This window comes from Callionymus lyra, chromosome 10, assembly GCF_982586985.1.
Source record: "Callionymus lyra chromosome 10, fCalLyr1.hap1.1, whole genome shotgun sequence".
In the NCBI taxonomy this organism is placed as follows: Eukaryota; Metazoa; Chordata; class Actinopteri; order Syngnathiformes; family Callionymidae; genus Callionymus; species Callionymus lyra.
The window spans coordinates 9,356,434-9,377,254 of NC_141827.1; the positions used below are offsets into that span (position 1 = coordinate 9,356,434).

Here is a 20,821-nt window from a genome sequence, read left to right on the forward strand (position 1 = left end):
GTATCATTGATGGACAGACAGATGGGTGGATGGATAGAAGGAATGAATGAAAGGATGGATGGATCGATGGATGGGTAGACGGATGCATGGATGGATGGATAGATAGATGATGTATCATCGATGAAATCATAGTAATGGATGAAAAGACGAATAGATGGATGGATGGATGGATGAATGGAAAGACGCATGAATGGACAAATGGATGGATAAACGGATGGATGGATAAACAGATTGATGGATGGATGGATGGATGGATGGATAGAGAGATAGACAAATGGATGAATAGATGAATAGCTGGATGGATAAAAGGTGGACGAATGGATGGATAGACAGATACATCCATGGATGGATTGGATTGGGTAGACAGATAGATAGATGGGTAGAGAGATAGATGAAGGTTTGAAAAGGAAGGTATAGATAGACGCATAGATGGATGGATGCATAGGTAGATGGATGGATAGATTATAGACAGATAGATGAATGGATGCATATGTAGATGGGTGGATGGATAAATGATAGACGGATAGATGAATGGCTGAATAGACGGATGGATGGACGCATGGATGGATTCAGAACACGGCGTAGAAACCCTACCGGTCTTCCCAGAACTCCGGGGAACCCAGGCTGGCCCTAGAGACGACAGAGAACACATTTCTGATGATTCATGGAATAATTCAACACAGAAAACAAAAGATTTGTAAAGAATAAAACTGATGAGAGGATATTTACAGAGGAATAAAAAAACAAAAACATTATTTCTCAGCAATAATTATGTTAATAATGATAATATAATTTGATTATTTGTATACGGCAACAGTAAAAGAACGATCGTCTCTCCATCTTAGACTTTATCCTCAAAGATCTAAGACAGTAGAGGTTACTTAAGAACTTACTTGCTTCCCGTCTGGTCCCGGTTTTCCAGGTTCTCCGGGGGTCCCCTGCCACATAAAAAAAACACTTGAACAGAAAGAAACCAGTGAAGTCATTACGTTTAATCAAACCAAACACACCTGAGACCCATCTCGTCCTTGCTCTCCCGGCTCTCCTCTATCTCCCTTGACACCTCGAGGCCCGCCGAAGCCCTGAGACACACAGCAGGACAAACATCGTCGTACGAATGCGAGTATTTCTGAGATGTCGAAGTCGTACCTGCTCTCCTTTAAGTCCTCCGGGTCCAGGGAAACCCGCTTCACCCTTTTGTCCCGTGATGCCAGGTGGACCTTTGGCTCCAGGGAACTCCGTCTGAACTTGTTCCACACATTCCCCCTGAAGCGCATCGAAATAAACGATTGTCCATCATCAGTTTTTGGAATTTAAAGGATTAATCAACCTCACCTTTTGACCCGGCACGCCAGAGGATCCTTTAATTCCATGTTTACCCTAGGAATCCAAAACCATTAGAATAAAATAAGTTTAGTTTTATAAGATGAGACCCGGAAATTAAAGAGTAGTATAGAAGTGTCATTGGAATACTGAATGTTGAATGTAACATTTAAACTGTTGAAACTTTTTATTCATTAAAAAGTTCGTTTTTTAAGCATTCAATTCTTGTTTTTAATCAATTTTTTCAACTAAAAAATGTGCATTTCCAGATAAAAAAATGCAGTGTCAATGCTGAATCTGCTGAACGTGTAAATGCTTGAAAGTTTTAGTATAGTTTTAAGTAAAAATGTGTTGAAACAGTTGAAATGATGGCATGAAGAAGAAGGACTGATGTGAAAACATTGAAACAAAGTGAAAAAGGTTGAAAAGAAGAAAAAATAAGAAAAGGAAGTAGAAGAAAAAGTAGAAGTTGTAATCGAAGTAGAAGAAGTAGTAGTGGAAGTAGTAGCTGGAGTAGAAGAAGTCGTAGAATTAGCAGTAGAAGTAGTAGAAGTAGCCGCAAAATTAGTAGTAGAAGTAGTAGTAGAAGAATTAGTAGTAGAAGTAGTAGTAGAAGTAGAATAAGTAGTAGAAGTAGTAGTACCTAGTAGAATAAGTACTAGAAGTAGTAGAAAAATGAGTAGTAGAAGTGGAAGATGTAGTAGAAGCTGTAGTACAATAATTATAGGTCAAAGTAGAAGAAGTAGTAGAAGGATTAATGGTAGAAGTAGTAGTGGGAGGAGAAGTAGAAGAAGTAGTAGAAGTTGTAGTACAATAATTAGAAGTACAAGTAGAAGACGTAGAAGAAGAATTAGTAGTGGGAGTATAATTAGTAATAGAATTAGTAGTAGAAGTAGAAGTAGTAGTAGAAGTAGAAGTAGTAGTAGAAGTAGTAGTACCTAGTAGAATATGTAGTAGCTATAATTAGTAAAAGCAGAAATAAGATTAGTAGTAGAATTAGTAGTGAAAGTAGAAGTAGAAATAGAATTACTAGTAAAAGTAGAAGTAGTAGTAGAATTAATAGTATTAGTAGTATTAGTAGTAGTAAGTAGACAAAAGTGTTTTTAAAGTTAAATGAAGTTTCTATGTATGATTAGATTAATTAACAGGTCTTCAGCATTCACACAATAATTTGTAAAATTAAACTTGTTTATTTTAATAATTCAATTAAAAAATATGAATATTTTCAAAATGAATCATTTATTTTTACACATGGAGTAAAAGTGATATTGGATGAAAGTTCGATCAAGTAACAAAAAAATAGAATCTTTAGAAATTTTTTTTGTTATATATCATTAGAACAAAGAAAGAACAAATTCAAACCTGAAATATTTAAATTATTGAATTCAATTATTTAAAAAATGTAATCAAGTTATAAAAAATAAAAATTTCAATAAAAACAAAAAAACTTTATATAATCATATTTTTGACAATAGAAATGTTTAATTCAACCATTTAATATTTTGATGACCTTCAAGACTAAAGTTCTTCACTCACGTCTTGACCCTTGTCTCCCTTCTCTCCTCTATCGCCCTGAAAGAAACAAAAAGGTCCAGTTTCTCACCATCTTCTGATTCATCACGAGCCTCCTCTGATACCTTCTCTCCTGAGCTTCCTGCTTCTCCAGCCTCCCCTGCTCTTCCAGGTACACCCGGGCGTCCAGTCTTTCCCGTCTCTCCGGGTGGCCCCGGTGGTCCTTCCGATCCCTGTTCCACAACGGCTCTCCCCGGAGGACCGGGTGTCCCCGAAGAGCCTTTGTCTCCTTGATCCCCCTTCGGACCTTTAGTTCCTGCAGGACCTCGACCTCCCTGGCGAGTAAAGAAGACTCGTCAGAGTCACTTTAGATCCGGGTCACATGTTCTACTTGCATCTTCTCCAGGGTCTCCGTTGAGTCCAGGTTCTCCTTTGCTGCCTCTGGGCCCAATTGCCCCGTCCCTCCCATCACCTCCTGTGCCTGTATCAGTCCCCCCTTCCTGGGGAGGTCGAAGAGGAACATCACGTTTATGTTTTCTTTGTCCAGAGAGACTCTTGTTAGTATTCTTGTTAAATATTACATTCATTAATTTATTGAATATAATCCATTTTTTTTGTTTAACTTTAACTTTGTAATTTATTCTGGTAATTCAAGTACATTTACAACTTTATTGACACGACACAGTCACAGTAAAAATGTCTGTAATGTATTTTATAACTATTATTATACCATATATTACAATTAAAAACACAATTATAAGTGACATTGTAGTAAAACATATCGGCCATGATTACATTTACAACTTTATTGACAGCACGCGGTCACAGAAAACGATTTTATCATCTGATTGGACCAGGCAAGTCAGGAAATGACCTAATTTTCTGCCTTCTTTGTCAAGGGGTCACAAGGATCCGACAGCTGTCAATCAAAACAGCTGATTTGGTGTTGGATGGCTGGATTAAACTAATGAAATCATGGAGGGATGTGTCTGTAAACGCATGTTGTGTATGAAGTAATGTTGTGAATTAAAAGTAATTTAAAGGTTTTTATATTTAACTGGACATGTTTTACTTTTATCACTCGTTTCCTGAACCATCTTATCAACAACTGTTACGCGACACAGATAACATTTAAATCTGTTTGAAGTCAACAAACCGATGAGTAACTTAAATAAAAACTACTAATTCAACTGAATTTAATCAACAATTTATTGACACATTCGTCAAACTGACAATATGGACATAAAGTCTTTCCATCAGATTTTTTTTTAAATTCGTTTTTTCACGTTTGTATCAAAAATCGAACAACAAAATCAAATGATTAACTTTTCAAGTTTTTCAAGTCTAAGAGGAAACTGGCGAAACATTACATTTACAGGATTTGGTAAAGAAAAAACACTTAAATCTGTGTAGAAGAAGTAAAAGTAGTAATTAGTAGTACAAGTAGAATAAGTAGTAGAATAATTATTAGTAGAAGTAGAATAAGTAGTTGAAGTAGTATTAGAAAAATTAGGAGTATAATAAGTAGTAGTAAAAGAATTAAGAGTAGAAGTTGAAGTAGCCGAAAAAATTAGTGGTAGAAGAAGTAGTGGTAGTAGAAGTAGAATAAGTAGCAGAAGAATTAGTAGTAGTGGGAGTAGAATAATTCGTAGAATTAGTAGTAGAAGTAGAAGTAGCCGAAAAATTAGTGGAAGAAGTATTAGTGGGAGTAGAAGTGTAATAAGTAGTAGAAGTAGTAGTAGAAAAAATAGTAGTAGAAGTAGTAGTAGAAGTAGCCGGAAAAATTAGTGGTAGAAGTAGTAGTGGGAGTAGAAGAAGTAGTACAAGAAAGAGTAGAAGTAGCCGAACAAATTAGTGGTAGAAGTAGTAGTGGGAGTAGAAGTGTAATAAGTAGTAGAAGTAGTAGTAGAAAAATTAGTAGTAGAAGTAGTAGTAGAAGTAGCCCGAAAAATTAGTGGTAGAAGTAGTAGTGGGAGTAGAAGAAGTAGTACTAGTAGTAGTAGAAGAAGCCGAAAAAATTAGTGGTAGAAGTAGTAGTGGGAGTAGAAGAAGTAGTACAAGTAGTAGTAGAAGTAGCCGAAACAATTAGTGGAAGAAGTATTAGTGGGAGTAGAAGTGTAATAAGTAGTAGAAGTAGTAGTAGAAAAATTAGTAGTAGAAGTAGTAGTAGAAGAAGCCGAAAAAATGAGTGGTAGAAGTAGTAGTGGGAGTAGAAGAAGTAGTACAAGTAGTAGTAGAAGTAGCCGAAACAATTAGTGGAAGAAGTATTAGTGGGAGTAGAAGTGTAATAAGTAGTAGAAGTAGTAGTAGAAAAATTAGTAGTAGAAGTAGTAGTAGAAGTAGCCGGAAAAATTTGTTGTAGAAGTAGTAGTGGGAGTATAAGTAGAATAAGTAATAGAAGAATTAGTAGTAGAATAATACTTATTAGTGGGAGTAGTAGAGTTTAAAGCTTGTAACACGGACACTAACTTCTAATATTAGCAAACAGAGCAACATTTGATGACTTATGTTAAATCTGATGCTCAACACTTTGAAATCATTGAAAGAAACTATTAAAACTATTATAACTATTAAATTATAAACCACATCAAAACCAAAGATTAGATCAGTTTTAAAACAAGATTTTGATCCACCTTCATACCTTAATGACTTCATTCTTTCTCAACTCTTTCACCGCCCGCCTCACGTCCTGGCGGGAGAGAAAACCAGGTTATTATCATAAGTCACGTCCGGAGAAACCATGGATTCGTTTTACTTCTTCAGACAGAGGTGGACACGGCTTGCCGTTGCTGCCGGGGTCTCCCTGGAGATATAAACACCAGCGTGAACAAATGTTTTTTAAACATGCATTAGCAGGAACTCCTCACTCACAGAGTCGCCCTTAGAACCCGCTGGACCTCGATCTCCCTGCAGAGGAAACACAAGTGAAAACACAAGCAGAGAAATGGTTGATTATCTAGTCAAATAAAAGGGTTTTTTACCTGCGGTCCTCTCGGTCCAGGAACGCCCGGGTTACCCTGGAGGAACGAAAAGATAAAAACGTCAATAGATGAGCGTGTGGTCGAAACTAAAAGATAAACATCAGCATCGTAGCTACAACTGATGCAGACACACAACGACATGTACCTTTATGGACGTTTATCAGTTGTTTATCAGGTTATTTTAATGGTTATCAGGTTATTTGATTGGTTGAATTAAATAGTTAATAATTGGTTTTTTTAATTGAAATGTTGCTTTTATTAAAGCATTGACATTCATTTATTTGCTGCGACAGACTGGCGTCTGTGTAGAAGAAGTAGAAGTAGTAATTAGTAGTACAAGTAGAGTAAGTAGTAGAATAATTATTAGTAGAAGTAGAATAAGTAGTTGAAGTAGTATTAGAAGAATTAGGAGTATAATAAGTAGTAGTAGAAGAATTAAGAGTAGAAGTTGAGGTAGCCGAAAAAATGAGTGGAAGAAGTATTAGTGGGAGTAGAAGTGTAATAAGTAGTAGAAAAATTAGTAGTAGAAGTAGTAGTAGAAGTAGCCGGAAAAATTAGTGGTAGAAGTAGTAGTGGGAGTAGAAGAAGCAGTACAAGAAGTAGTAGAAGTAGTCGAAAAAATTAGTGGTAGAAATAGTAGTGGGAGTAGAAGAAGAAGTACAATTAGAAGTAGAAGTAGAAGTAGCCGAAAAATGAGTGGAAGAAGTATTAGTGGGAGTAGAAGTGTAATAAGTAGTAGAAGTAGTAGTAGAAAAATTAGCAGTAGAAGTAGCCGGAAAAATTAGTGGTAGAAGTAGTAGTGGGAGTAGAAGAAGTAGTACAAGTAGTAGTAGAAGTAGTCGAAAAAATTAGTGGTTTTTATTAAAGCATTGACATTCATTTATTTGCTGCGACAGACTGGCGTCCTGTCCAGGGTGTCCCCTGCCTCTCGCCCTATGATGCTGGGATAGGCTCCAGTCTCCCCGCGACCGGTAGAAAATGAATGAATGAATTAAAATTTAGAAAAAATGTATTCAATTATTTGTATATTGAAAAATTGAGGTTTAGTGAATAATAATAATGTTATTATAACATATATATTTTTTTATTATTATTTTTTTTTTTGACACATAAAGTTTTCTATTCGAATTCCAATCAATCAAAATTCCATTTTGCAAGTAATTTTCTTTCATTCGTCGCCTTTTAAATTCAATATAAAAAAGTTTCCTTTACCTCGTCACATGATCGTCTGCGCGTCCTATGATTGGCTAAAATGGTCAGTAGTAGCTCGGTGCTCTTAATAATGTTTGTTGGCACTATTATACCAGCATTTGTTCATTGAAATAAAAATTAAATGAACAAATTATCGAATTAAATTATTTTATTATTATTAATTATTAAAATATTAAATCAAATGCATGAACATATTTAATTAAAATAAAATAAAAATGAATTTATCTGCAGATTTTCCACAAAAAAAGATAAACAGCAGGTGTTTAATATATATATATATTGATGCCAAAAAAAATGTATCCGAATCTTTCTCATACTTGATTTTACTTTAATTAATTTATCATTTGTTCATGTTTGTCGCAAATCCATGCTTGCATAGATTAACAGAATTCAAAACCAGAATAATCACTAGATGTAAATTAAAACTGAGGGTCAAGACGACCAAAAACTCTTCCTTCCAAACCCCGAGACCAATTTAAAGTGTAGAACTCAGGACCAGAATCTAGTGTTGATCCATACGTTTGAATTAAACACCAAAAAAAAACACTGGATCGTCTCAGAGGATTTACAGCCTGATGGCGATGAGTCCCGCTGAGGTTTCTAATCAGACGCACCAGACGGCATCGTTAAATGTAATTATTGTCAAATTGTACGATTATTACAGACACGTCGCTGGACGGACTCTCAAAAGGAGGCCGAAAATAGAAGCAAAAGAGAGAAAACTATATAGAAAAAAAGCTGCTTGGTTGATCCCTTATGAAAAAAACAGTCAATTTGGCCATTTGCCTCTTTATTTAGGGTAAAATCCCTTGTTTGTATGACTTAATTAAAAAAAACCTTGATGACTTGTTCGGTGAGAATTTTTAAGAGACAAAGTTTGTTTCAAACCACAGGAGATTTTCTAAAAGAAATGACGCCTTTTAACTTTCGTCTTGTCCTATTGGTGGAGCCATCTAAGTCCCGCCCCCTCTCAGGTCGTCCGTCGCTACATCGATTCAAGAGCATCATTCATCAACTCTTGTTTCTACTGCGTTATGTAGTAATAGATAAAAACAGTAGAATAAATCATATAGTTTGTGCTTCACTCATTTTCACAATTATTTTTGACTGGTTTACAGGTTTATTTTTGACTAAAACAAGCGTCAAAAGTCACCTGAAAAATACTATCTTTCCACCGTCACTAACCAATAATCAATAGCTTAAATGTATCTAAATGTTTTTTCGTTCTTTGCGGGCCAGTATCTAATACTTAAGGGACCGGTAAAGAGCCCCTGGACCAGTGACCACTAAACAAGTAACGACTTACGTTCAGTCACGGGAAACAACCAGGGGTTAGTTGAAGAAATGCTGGTAACAAGCGGCTATCGTTCATGTTGCCATGGTTACGAAAAACGGTTGTGAAACTGAAAAGTCTGTCCTTCGTGTCCGTGTAAACCAGGGGTGGGCAATTTAAATTCCTCAAGGGCCACATTAAATTCTGTGAATCTTGTTAGGGGCCGTCAAGCAAAAAGAAAGACGAAAAAAAATCCCTAAAAAATATTGACATGCATCATTAGGCCGTGACATTTATTAAGCTAAATAAGCTGCAATTTTATTCTTGTATAGATGAGTTTTTTTTACAAAACATTTCTTCAACTAACTTGTGAAAATGTTTTAAGGGATTAATATATACTCGAAAAATACACACAAAAAGGAGGGAAGTGTTATGTGAAAATGTAAATTAAAAATAAATACAAAATACATTTGTTAATGCATTAAAACCATTTATACATGATCATACTTTGACAAGGGCCGCATAAATGCAGTCAAAGGGCCGCATTTTGCCCAGGGGTTTGGTGTAAACAGACTAAGGGAATTCACTAAAACTGTTGCCAGAAACTCATATACCGAGATTATCAACAAAAAAAAGCCAAACTTTGATCCAATGATAAAATTCAAATTACTCTCATTAACAATACGCCTAAATAAGTATGATTTACTACCTTTTAAATCACTTTTTATATAATATTTGTACATGTGATCAGTAAATATACACAACTTGTGGCCCACTTGTCTAAAAGTTTACTCTGACCCAATTATTTTGCTCCACTTCCCGACTTTTATTACCATATTTATGATAATTTGAACCAGAAATATGTCAAATTATTTTCACTCACTGGGATTCCTGGAGTCCCTGGAGCTCCTGGGATCTGCGGCAGCTCAACACCTTTCACATACACCACCTGAGAGACAACATTAAAGATAGGTTTGTGCCGCATGCTTTAAAAACATGTGCTTAACGTCACACCTGGCCAGGTGGGCCGATGTTACCGGGAACTCCAGGCTGCCCGGGGTGACCGACGGGGCCTCTGGGCCCATCGGAACCATCGTCTCCCTTTTGACCATCGCGGCCCTGAAGAAGAAAAAAAAAAGGTGAGATGTTTGATAGAAGTCAACCCTTCTATCTCGAGAGGGAATCAAAGCAGGTGGTCGCTCCGGCGCTCCACTGATGTTCTGGAAGATCATTCATTTGAATTTGCACATGAAAACACGAGTCTGACACTGGGCTCTGGATCTGCTCTCAGAAGAAAGTAGCTCTTGAAGGATGAGCTTGATCATTAGAGGCTGGAGATAAATATAGTTTCTTCAGAGCCTCGTGCACGTCACAGTGTGACGGTGAACCTGCCGTGATGGACGTGAGGGGCAGAAATAAACCACAAGATATATAGACGTGATTGAAAAGAAAAGAAAATATGTGTAAAAAATATGAGAACAATAATTACATCTTTTCCAGACGCTCCATCTTCTCCTCTGTCGCCCTGTCAATAAAACACATGAACGTTCTTTAATGTTGAGATATGAATTTTTTTGTGATTATGTGTTTTATTTTCATCTTAATATCAATTTGAGTCAAACATACTTTGTATGCATCAGGTACAATTAAAACAATTTTCAACTATGATCAAACAATTTTCAACTATAATTAAACAATTTTCAACTATAATCAAACAATTTTCAACTTTAATCAAACAATTTTCAACTATAATCATACAATTTTCAACTGTAATCAAACAATTTTCAACTATAATCAAACAATTTTCAACTATAATCAAACAATTTTCAACTTTAATCAAACAATTTTCAGCTGTAATCAAACAATTTTCAACTATAATCAAACAATTTTCAGCTATAATCAAACAATTTTCAACTTTAATCAAACAATTTTCAACTATAATCAAACAATATTCAACTTTAATCAAACAATTTTCAACTATAATCAAACAATTTTCAACTTTAATCAAACAATTTTCAACTATAATCAAACAATTTTCAACTATAATCAAACAATATTCAACTTTAATCAAACAATTTTCAACTATAATCAAACAATTTTCAACTTTAATCAAACAATTTTCAACTATAATCAAACCATTTTCAACTTTAATCAAACAATTTTCAACTATAATCAAACAATTTTCAACTTTAATCAAACAATTTTCAACTATAATCAAACAATTTCCAACTTTAATCAAACAATTTCCAACTATAATCAAACAATTTCCAACTTTAATCAAACAATTTCCAACTATAATCAAACAATTTTCAACTATAATCAAACAATTTCCAACTTTAATCAAACAATTTCCAACTATAATCAAACAATTTTCAACTATAATCAAACTATTTTCGACTATAATCAATTTTTTTCAACTATAATCAAACAATTTTCAACTATAATCAAACTATTTTCAACTATAATCAAACAATTTTCGACTATAATCAATTTTTTTCAACTCTAATCGAACAATTTTCAACTGTAATCAATCAATTTTTAACTATAATCAAACCATTTTCAACTATAATCAAACAATTTTCAACTGTAATCAATCAATTTTTAACTATAATCAAACAATTTCCAACTATAATCAAACAATTTTCAACTTTAATCAAACAATTTTCAACTGTAATCAAACAATTTTCAACTATAATCAAACAATTTTCAGCTATAATCAAACAATTTTCAACTTTAATCAAACAATTTTCAACTATAATCAAACAATATTCAACTTTAATCAAACAATTTTCAACTATAATCAAACAATTTTCAACTTTAATCAAACAATTTTCAACTATAATCAAACAATTTTCAACTATAATCAAACAATATTCAACTTTAATCAAACAATTTTCAACTATAATCAAACAATTTTCAACTTTAATCAAACAATTTTCAACTATAATCAAACCATTTTCAACTTTAATCAAACAATTTTCAACTATAATCAAACAATTTTCAACTTTAATCAAACAATTTCCAACTTTAATCAAACAATTTCCAACTTTAATCAAACAATTTCCAACTTTAATCAAACAATTTTCAACTATAATCAAACAATTTTCAACTATAATCAAACAATTTCCAACTTTAATCAAACAATTTCCAACTTTAATCAAACAATTTCCAACTATAATCAAACAATTTTCAACTATAATCAAACAATTTCCAACTTTAATCAAACAATTTCCAACTATAATCAAATAATTTTCAACTATAATCAAACTATTTTCGACTATAATCAATTTTTTTCAACTATAATCAAACAATTTTCAACTATAATCAAACTATTTTCAACTATAATCAAACAATTTTCGACTATAATCAATTTTTTTCAACTCTAATCGAACAATTTTCAACTGTAATCAATCAATTTTCAACTATAATCAAACCATTTTCAACTATAATCAAACAATTTTCAACTGTAATCAATCAATTTTTAACTATAATCAAACAATTTCCAACTATAATCAAACAATTTTCAACTATAATCAAACAATTTTCAACTGTAATCAATCAATTTTTAACTATAATCAAACAATTTTCAACTATAATCAAACAATTTTCGACTATAATCAATTTTTTTCAACTATAATCAAACTATTTTCAACTATAATAAAAAGAAACATCAACTGTTATTCCAAAAATTTCATATGAAATCAATCATCAAATCAAAATACACGTGTGATATTTGGATAGTATATGTTGATTACAAACCTTTCTCCCATCTTCACCTGGTACTCCTTCTTCCCCCTGTGGACATATTTAATGTTATTTAGTTGTCGATAATATAGCTGTTGTTATTATCAATAAACAAGATATTAATCACAATAAGCTTGAATTATTCTTTGCAAAAATCTAGTAAATTATTACCATTTTACCAGCTGCTCCAGGTTTACCATCCAGACCGGGTCTGCCCTGTAGCGACACATAAATGAGACGATAAATATATCATGTTTGCATCTCTAATAATCATTTTAAATACAAGTTCACTCACAGGTGTCGCTGCTGCACCGGGTGGTCCGATGGCACCTGGTGGACCCTGTGGTCCTCTTAGTCCTGCCAGACCCTGGTGGGGTCACAAGCATAGACATATTTGTCAAAAAACAAAAGGACCGTCCCTTGATGACAAGTAGTAAAAGTTTTTTTTACTTTAAAAAGTGAAATTCCTGAAACAGCTTAGTTTTTACTTCAATAACGAAGCTTTGTTGTGTATAAAATGCTTGTATATATGACATAAGTACATTAATTAATAATAATATAACTTGATTTGATGCTTTATTTGAAGATATTACTTTATTTTCGACATTAGGTTGTTACAGCAGTTCAAAAACAATGATTGACCTTACAACACAGTATTAGTACACTTAAAAACTTTAAGTTATACTACTTAAGTATAAGTAGTTTCTATCACTCTTTAATATTGATATCATTATAAATTATAATAATCATATTTCATTTTGTTTTTTAAATTCATTTCTGATTTTTCCAAGATGGCGGCGGGAAATGCAGCGTGTTTACAGCTAATAACGGCATGATTCTGATTATTTTTGATCAAATTGTTCACAAATATAGAAATATAAAGTACAGCTCAGACTAACTGATGCATTTGTAAAGTCGGTTTGGACATAAAAGCTCCTCGAAAGACGAAAAGAGAGGCAAAGGGGCTGACTATGCTAGGGAAGCTAAATGCTAGCAGGACAGTGGAAACACTTCCTGGTTGAACGTCCACCATGTTGTTGTTAAAGTTGTTGTTACTTCATTCTTGCCGAATTAAACGACAATTAAAATCCAATAAATCATAAACACTGCATATATACGCATGAGTTTTAAGTAAAAATCTGACTGTTCACTTGAATGATTAATAATATAATTGATAAATAACAATAAAAATCCTTAAAAGGAAGACACTTTTGAGACTATAAAGAAAATAAAAGTTAAATTACGACTCACGTCTCTTCCTGGATCTCCTTGTTTTCCAGGATCCCCCTTTAAAAAATGAAAAAAAAAAACATGTTGAAATGAGTTTTAGACTATATTTCGGTGAATATACCCTCAGGCCGGCGGTTCCAGCAGGGCCTGGTTTTCCATCCACGCCAGGACGTCCGTCTACTCCAGGCAGTCCTCGGTCTCCCTGCTCACACAAAATAACTCCGTTAGCAAATGTACATGAAGGTGACTGACATGAACACGAGGGTCACACAAAAAAACTCTCAAAACTAGGCTGACATTTAACAATAAATGAGGACAATTTTAACTTTTACAGTTAATGAATGAGGGCCAAATTAATACAGGGAAATGGCCACCACTGTTTTCTAGGGGCCACATTATTGGTGGGACGGTTGTGAGGGGGCGCAAGTTGAAAGACAGGAAAAAAGTGAAGAAAAAACTGAAATAGAATAAAATGCATTTACATAGTACAGAAATGTTGTTATATAAAATGTTAGTATACTTGAGTTAACAGGGTATCTATTTTGAATATGAATATAAATATTGAGTGTTTATTTTGAGTATTGATTTTGAGAAGTTTTGAGTATTTCACAACAACTGTTGGAAAAGGTACAACTGGAATTAAATGATTGAATGTATAAGATGTCAATCATTCAATTTAAACATAAAATAAAATGAAGAAATTGAAACAATATCTTTTTAAAAACAGTGACCTTGAGTCGACCCCGGATAAACTGAAGAAGAGAGATTAGCTGTGGTTCCTAAGTGACACATGTGACCCTTTTCTGGTATTTATTTGGCCCTTATTTATTAAATTTATAATTGTTATTGATATATCTAGAAGTAGTAATCATGTTTTTATCATTTTGATTTATTATTTTTGTTTTAATCATCCTATCATATATATATATATATACATATTCACACACATATAGATGTACATATACACACACACACACATATAGATGTTCATATACACACACACGCACATATAGATGTACATATAGACACACACACACATATATGTACATATACACACACAAATATATATATACACACAGATTTTTTTTATATATATATATATATATATATATATATGATTTTTTTAAGGTTTGATTCTGAATTCATAGGGGCCAAAACAATGCAAACAAAGCAAAGGGTGATATTTGGCCCCTGACATCCGATTCTTCATTAAGAGACGTACGTTATAAAAACTCTACAAAGGATCCGGTAAATGTTCCGACCACGTGAGTCATTTTAATCCCGTGACTCATCATTTATGAGCCATTGCTTGTTCTAACATGACACTGTTGATCTACGAACCTTCTCCCCCGGCGATCCTCGCTCTCCAGTATCACCCTAAACAAAAAAGCCAGTGGATCTGACGTCAGAACACCACGATGATCCGAACATCTGCGTGAGCTGAGAGGCAGCGACAGGAAAACAAACTCACTCTGGAGCCTGCAGGTCCTCGCTGTCCCTCCGGACCCTTTACAGACACAGAAGAAGAAGAAGGTCTCAGAGGAGCCTCGGTCACGCAACGGCAGCCCGACGGGGAAAAGGGGGTCAACGTGCACCATGATGCATACGTGACATCAGATGCTCGTGGAGGCATCTTCATGCAGCGTGAAACTCACACGTGAGCCTGGGGCTCCAGGAGTCCCCGCGTCACCTTTCAGACCCTTGCTGCCGATGGTCCCCGGGGTGCCCGCGTCGCCCTGGGGCGCAGAAACAGTTTCATAGACTCAGTTATTTCCATATTGTCACTTTTATACTTTTTTGTCTTGTTTTTGTTGATGTGAGGGAAAAATGACGATATCTTTTTCACGATACTATCAATTTTCAACAGGATTGTATCAGTTTTTTACATTTTATTTTTGGCTTTTGATGCATTTGATTTTTAAGCGCGTGTCAAAATTAAATCATTACATTTTCTATTTACAATTAAATTGCGAATAATCAGGGGGTCTTTTCATTTTTGTGTTGCAATTAATGCAACCAATAGCTGGTTGGCAGTATTCATTGTGTCATCTGAAGCTAAAGGAAGAATGAATTAGAGTGCATGGCTGAGGACGAGAGGATACAGTGAAAATATTAACAATGTTTGTTCATTTTTGTGGTGCAATTAAACTTTCAATGGCTGGTTGGCAGCAGTCATTGTTTCATCTGAAGCTAAAGGAAGAATGAAATACAGTCTATGGCTGAGGACGAGAGGATACAGTGAAAATATTCACAATGTTTGTTCATTTTTGTGTTGCAATGAAACTTTCAATGGCTGGTTGGCAGCAGTCATTGTGTCATCTGAAGCTAAAGGAGGAATGAAATACAGTCTATGGCTGAGGACGAGAGGATACAGTGAAAATATTCACAATGTGTGTTCATTTTTGTGTTGCAATTAAACTTTCAATGACTAGTTGGCAGCAGTCATTGTTTCATCTGAAGCTAAAGGAAGAATGAAATACAGTCTATGGCTGAGGACGAGAGGATACAGTGAAAATATTCACAATGTTTGTTCATTTTTGTGTTGCAATTAAACTTTCAATGGCTGGTTGGCAGCAGTCATTGTGTCATCTGAAGCTAAAGGAGGAAGGAAATACAATCGATGGCTGGGGACGAGAGGATACAGTGAAACTATTCAAAATGTTTGTTTATTTTTGTGTTGCAATAACACCTTATATGGCTAGTTGGCAGCAGTCATTGTGTCATCTGAAGCTAAAGGAAGAATGAATTAGAGTCGATGACCGAGGACGAGAGGATACAGTGAAAATATTCACAATGTTTGTTCATTTTTGTGTTGCAATTAAACTTTCAATGGCTGGTTGGCAGGAGTCATTGTGTCATCTGAAGCTAAAGGAAGAATGGAATACAGTCTATGGCTGAGGACGAGAGGATACAGTGAAAATATTCACAATGTTTGTTTATTCTTGTGTCGCTATTAAACTCCTGGCCTCTAGATGGCAGCAGTCATTACATCTTCCGCACGATAGGAACAACGAAACACCACAAGATCCCCAAGATGACTGAGGACAAGAAGATACAGCTCTGACATTTGTACATGTTTCGGTTTTAAAACCAATGAAAGCAGTCAGACTTCGACAAGAGTCATGTGGTCTGTAAATTCTGCAACACCAGAGTCAAGTACTCGACAATACTACAAATATATCCTTGTTACCTACGGTATTGTATTGTTGCCCCTGTATGGCAATATTTGTCGTACCGCTTGTAATTCTTTCCAATACATACCAGTCATTATGTGTTTGTTTTTTGCAAATTGTATTGCAATATATATTGTATTGCTGCTTATGTATGGTGATATGCATCATAATGCCAGGTACTTGCCAATGCACACCCCTCATTTTTTGTGCTAACCATATCACTGTTTGTGGTAGAGTTGCCAATGTATCGTGTTACGCATCTTATCAACTAATTCTTGCCAATACACATCCTTAATGTTGTGTTTGTTTTGTGCAAACCTTATCTCCTAGCTCCCCTTTAATCTGTCCTTGTAAGTCAGCCTAGAAAAGACAAAACAAAGTATTATGTTTTTGTCTGGAACGTGAATTTTTCCTCAACTCACCACTTTTCCTGGTGGTCCTGGAGGGCCCGCCGGACCCTTAAAAAAAAGAAAAATGAGTTTTGACCATTCTTTCTAATAAATAAATCCAGGCGAGAGCACAAACCTGTTCTCCTTGCTCTCCTCTTGGTCCTGCGGGTCCAGGGTTGCCCTGTGAGAAAGACAAGACGATTAAGCTAAAGCCATGTTGCGTCTGTAGATGAATATATTGTCTGTACATTTCTGCCGTGCTCTCCGGGGTCTCCCAGGTCTCCTTTCTCGCCCCCTCGTCCAGGCGGCCCCGGGAGTCCCTGAGGAACATACGAATTTAAAATCTTCTCCCAATAACGTCTTTTGATCAGCGTTTAAAAGGAAGTCCTACCCGGTGTCCTCTCTCGCCCAGCTTCCCTGGAGCTCCAGGCTCGCCCTGGAAGCCAAGCATTCGTTAGACTGTCCACTTCCACATGAAATATTCAAGATGTTGCTATTTTTCGTTTCATCTACTGTTCTGCTAGGAAGGGAATCATCTATAACTGATGAAGACACATTTATCTAAACAGAAGACGCACAGAAACAAACCTCTCACACATGGAGGTTGAGATCAAAGACACAACATCAGTATTTCTGTGTTTTTACTTGTTTTTTTCTATGTATGACATGTACTGAAGGGTCGTATGTACAAAAAAAAACACACGGATCTACTTTTCCAGGTCAAAGTTCATATGCATCAATAAGGAAAAGAGTGTTAAAAAGTTCGTACTTCCCGACACGTTTGAAGGTCGTGTACATCATTATTTACTGCTCAGATGAATGTAACATGATGTTCACATCAAAGTTACATTAACGATCAATATTGATAATATATTCACACGCATGTGTTTATAGTTACACGAGTGGATGTTAAATTAATCATAAAATTATAAATATGTTCTCATTCATCAAACTGATGATCTGCATTTATTAAGACAACATAGATCGTTTTATACTGAATATTTTAATCCGCTATTTCACGCTGTAAAGGAATTATGAGCTTAGTTTTATAAACAACAATGATTCTGATGCTTCAAGTCTTTCTCTATGAGAGTCACAGACGTTCTTGTCAAACAACATCACGTCAGTTTGATCAAACTGAAGCTACAGAATGAAAGCAGCTGAAGTTTCCCTCATGTGATCATGTGATCATGTGATCATGTGATCAGATCTCCTTGAAAAAGACTTGTTGTAAATACAACGTCACACGATTTGTAATTTGTACATAAAACGCTTTTGTTATTTATTTATATTATGCATTAAGAATTCATTCAAGTGTGTTGCGCAGCTGTACCACACATTTATATCTTATTATTATTTATATCAACGAATCTTTCTTGATCTTGGAATTCTGACTTTAATATCGGAACGTTGCTTAATTTTGGAATTCTCCATTTAAATCTGTAAATTCCTTCATTAATCTCAGAATTCTCACTTTTATATTTAATTCTCCACCCAAAGAACTTTGTTCTTGTTTCATCTAATCATTCATCCATTTATCCATCCATCCATCTATCCATCCATCCATCTATCCATCCATTTATCCATCTATCTATCTATCCATCCATTTATCCATCCATCTATCTATCCATCCATTTATCCATCCATCTATCTATCCATCCATTTATCCATCTATCTATCTATACATCCATTTATCCATCCATCTATCTATCCATCCATTTATCCATCTATCTATCTAACCATTCATCCATTTATCCATCCATCTATCTATCCATCCATTTATCCATCTATCTATCCATCCATCCATTTATCATCCATCTATCCATCCATTTATCCATCCATTTATCCATCTATCTATCTATCCATCCATTTATCCATCCATCTATCTATCTATCCATCCATTTATCCATCCATCTATCTATCCATCCATTTATCCATCCATTTATCATCTATCTATCTATCCATCCATTTATCCATCCATCTATCCATCCATCCATTTATCCATCCATCAATCTTACCATTCATCCATATATCCATCCATCTATCCATCCATCCATTTATCCATCCATCTATCCATTTATCCATCCATCTATCCATCCATCCATTTATCCATCCATCAATCTAACCATTCATCCATATATCCATCCATCTATCCATCCATCCATTTATCCATCCATCTATCCATCCATCCATTTATCCATCCATCTATCTATCCATCCATTTATCCATCCATCTATCCATCCATCCATTTATCCATCCATCAATCTAACCATTCATCCATATATCCATCCATCTATCCATTCATCCATTTATCCATCCATCTATCCATCCATCCATTTATCCATCCATCAATCTAACCATTCATCCATTTATCCATCCATCTAAAGTACCCAATTTCAGAATTTTCATTTAATCTTGAAAATGTAATTTCAACACAGAATTCTCACTTTAATGTATGCACGTTTACTATACTGTAAAATCTTAATCTCTTTATCTCTCTTCTAATTTTCTCCCTTAATATCCAATTTCTCTCGTAAACTTGGAATTCTCAGTTCAATATAGGAATTCTCTCTTTAATGTCAGAAGACTAAAAAACGTACCTTTAATAATGAAAGTCTTACTTAATAGTGAAAATTAAGAGATTAAGTGTGAATTCTAATATTATAATAATAATCTCCGAATTCTAATTTGATTTTAGAATCTTAGTGCATTTTCGGAATTATCAATATAATCTTGGAATTCTCAACCTAATCTCAGAATTCTCACTATAAATTCTTAATCTCAGAATTTTTTTCAGATGTTTTTCCCCCCAAATCTTCTTCCCTAGATTTTTGCTGGTTTCAAATAATGTTCTAATAATGATATTTGAAAACACTATAGATTAAGGAACATATATTGCTAATAATAAAACAATGTATTGATAAATGCCGCAGCACAGTAGCCTTTCCCTGAGCCGGAATATTCAGGTCTAAATGGAGCTCACAGTGTTGCTCAGGTGTCAGGAGCGCTCAGGCGTCTGCTCTGTGCACGTAAATAAATCATGAGTCTGTGACGCAGAGTTTTATAAATACTGAACATCCTTCTAGTCCATCGTTCCTGAAAAAGCTTTTGGCTGACGGTGCATTTATGAGCTCAATTGAGTGAATATCAACAGAAAGTAAAATAAAGTGACGTCAGGTTTGAAATGAAATGACGTCATTCTAAGGATAAATAAATGATATGAAGTAAAAACTTGACACTCACGGCTGAACCGTCGTCACCTTTCCCTCCATCTTCACCCTGTAACGTTGAGAAGTTCGACACAGCGTCAGAATATACACACAACTGGGGTATAAACAGTAGAAACGACTAGTTTTATTACAGAAATGACATTTATTTTACCTCAAGTGTGATCCTAAGAGAGGAAAGCATGTCAGAGAGAATACAAAAAGTTTTCTTTTTCATTGTATTAATAGACAACTCAACATTTTCTTTACCGTTTGTTTTCTTATATTACCTTTAAATAAATAGATATCTCACTCTTAAGCAGAATAAATACTGAGTGATAATCATCGGTTTATTTAGAGCGAACATTGAAAGCAGTTTGGACCTGTTTCCCCGGCGGACCGGACTTTCCCGGCGTTCCAGGCCGACCGTCCTCCCCTGGATCGCCCTGTTCTCCTGGATCTCCCTGAAAAAAATGTGCCGAGTCAGTAAAGTCTACAGATGATTGAATTAAGATGAACGCTGACGTGCATCTTACCTTAGAACCAGGCTTTCCACTCGCACCCTGAGGTCCCTGAACAGAATATGATACGTTGCATGGAAGTTTATCACAATATTGAGTGATAATATTTCACAAATATATGTTTTAATGTTAAAACTTTTATTTTATTAGTTTTACTTTTAAGTTGTTTTTTTAATATTGTAATTCAATCATATATTCCAAGGTTGAATTGGTTTTTATTGAAGAATTAAATACAATTTGTATATTAAATATTATAT

General features: G+C 34.6%; 1 protein-coding gene across 3 annotated transcripts in view; it reads right to left on the reverse strand.

Moving 5' to 3' along the window:
- col7a1 (collagen, type VII, alpha 1) overlaps window positions 1–20,821 on the reverse strand; it is a 73,806-nt gene that overhangs the window by 21,705 nt on the left and 31,280 nt on the right. For 2 of the 3 annotated variants that reach the window (XM_087800056.1, XM_087800054.1), the window contains exons 49-79: window positions 20,580–20,615; window positions 20,427–20,507; window positions 20,081–20,116; window positions 17,229–17,273; window positions 17,086–17,157; window positions 16,974–17,018; window positions 16,871–16,906; window positions 16,767–16,808; window positions 14,931–15,011; window positions 14,747–14,782; window positions 14,617–14,652; window positions 13,397–13,477; window positions 13,297–13,332; window positions 12,341–12,412; window positions 12,217–12,261; window positions 12,061–12,096; window positions 9,791–9,826; window positions 9,316–9,420; window positions 9,185–9,250; window positions 5,817–5,852; window positions 5,707–5,742; window positions 5,591–5,638; window positions 5,477–5,524; window positions 3,227–3,335; window positions 2,961–3,166; window positions 2,860–2,895; window positions 1,336–1,380; window positions 1,150–1,266; window positions 1,011–1,082; window positions 894–938; window positions 595–630 (exon numbers count right to left, since the gene is read on the reverse strand). In XM_087800056.1, coding sequence (XP_087656182.1) covers window positions 595–630; window positions 894–938; window positions 1,011–1,082; window positions 1,150–1,266; window positions 1,336–1,380; window positions 2,860–2,895; window positions 2,961–3,166; window positions 3,227–3,335; window positions 5,477–5,524; window positions 5,591–5,638; window positions 5,707–5,742; window positions 5,817–5,852; window positions 9,185–9,250; window positions 9,316–9,420; window positions 9,791–9,826; window positions 12,061–12,096; window positions 12,217–12,261; window positions 12,341–12,412; window positions 13,297–13,332; window positions 13,397–13,477; window positions 14,617–14,652; window positions 14,747–14,782; window positions 14,931–15,011; window positions 16,767–16,808; window positions 16,871–16,906; window positions 16,974–17,018; window positions 17,086–17,157; window positions 17,229–17,273; window positions 20,081–20,116; window positions 20,427–20,507; window positions 20,580–20,615 — 1,857 coding nt within the window. Of the gene's footprint in view, window positions 1–594; window positions 631–893; window positions 939–1,010; window positions 1,083–1,149; window positions 1,267–1,335; window positions 1,381–2,859; window positions 2,896–2,960; window positions 3,171–3,226; window positions 3,336–5,476; window positions 5,525–5,590; window positions 5,639–5,706; window positions 5,743–5,816; window positions 5,853–9,184; window positions 9,251–9,315; window positions 9,421–9,790; window positions 9,827–12,060; window positions 12,097–12,216; window positions 12,262–12,340; window positions 12,413–13,296; window positions 13,333–13,396; window positions 13,478–14,616; window positions 14,653–14,746; window positions 14,783–14,930; window positions 15,012–16,766; window positions 16,809–16,870; window positions 16,907–16,973; window positions 17,019–17,085; window positions 17,158–17,228; window positions 17,274–20,080; window positions 20,117–20,426; window positions 20,508–20,579; window positions 20,616–20,821 lie in introns of all 3 variants that reach the window. The other variant, XM_087800055.1, reaches the window with a different exon arrangement.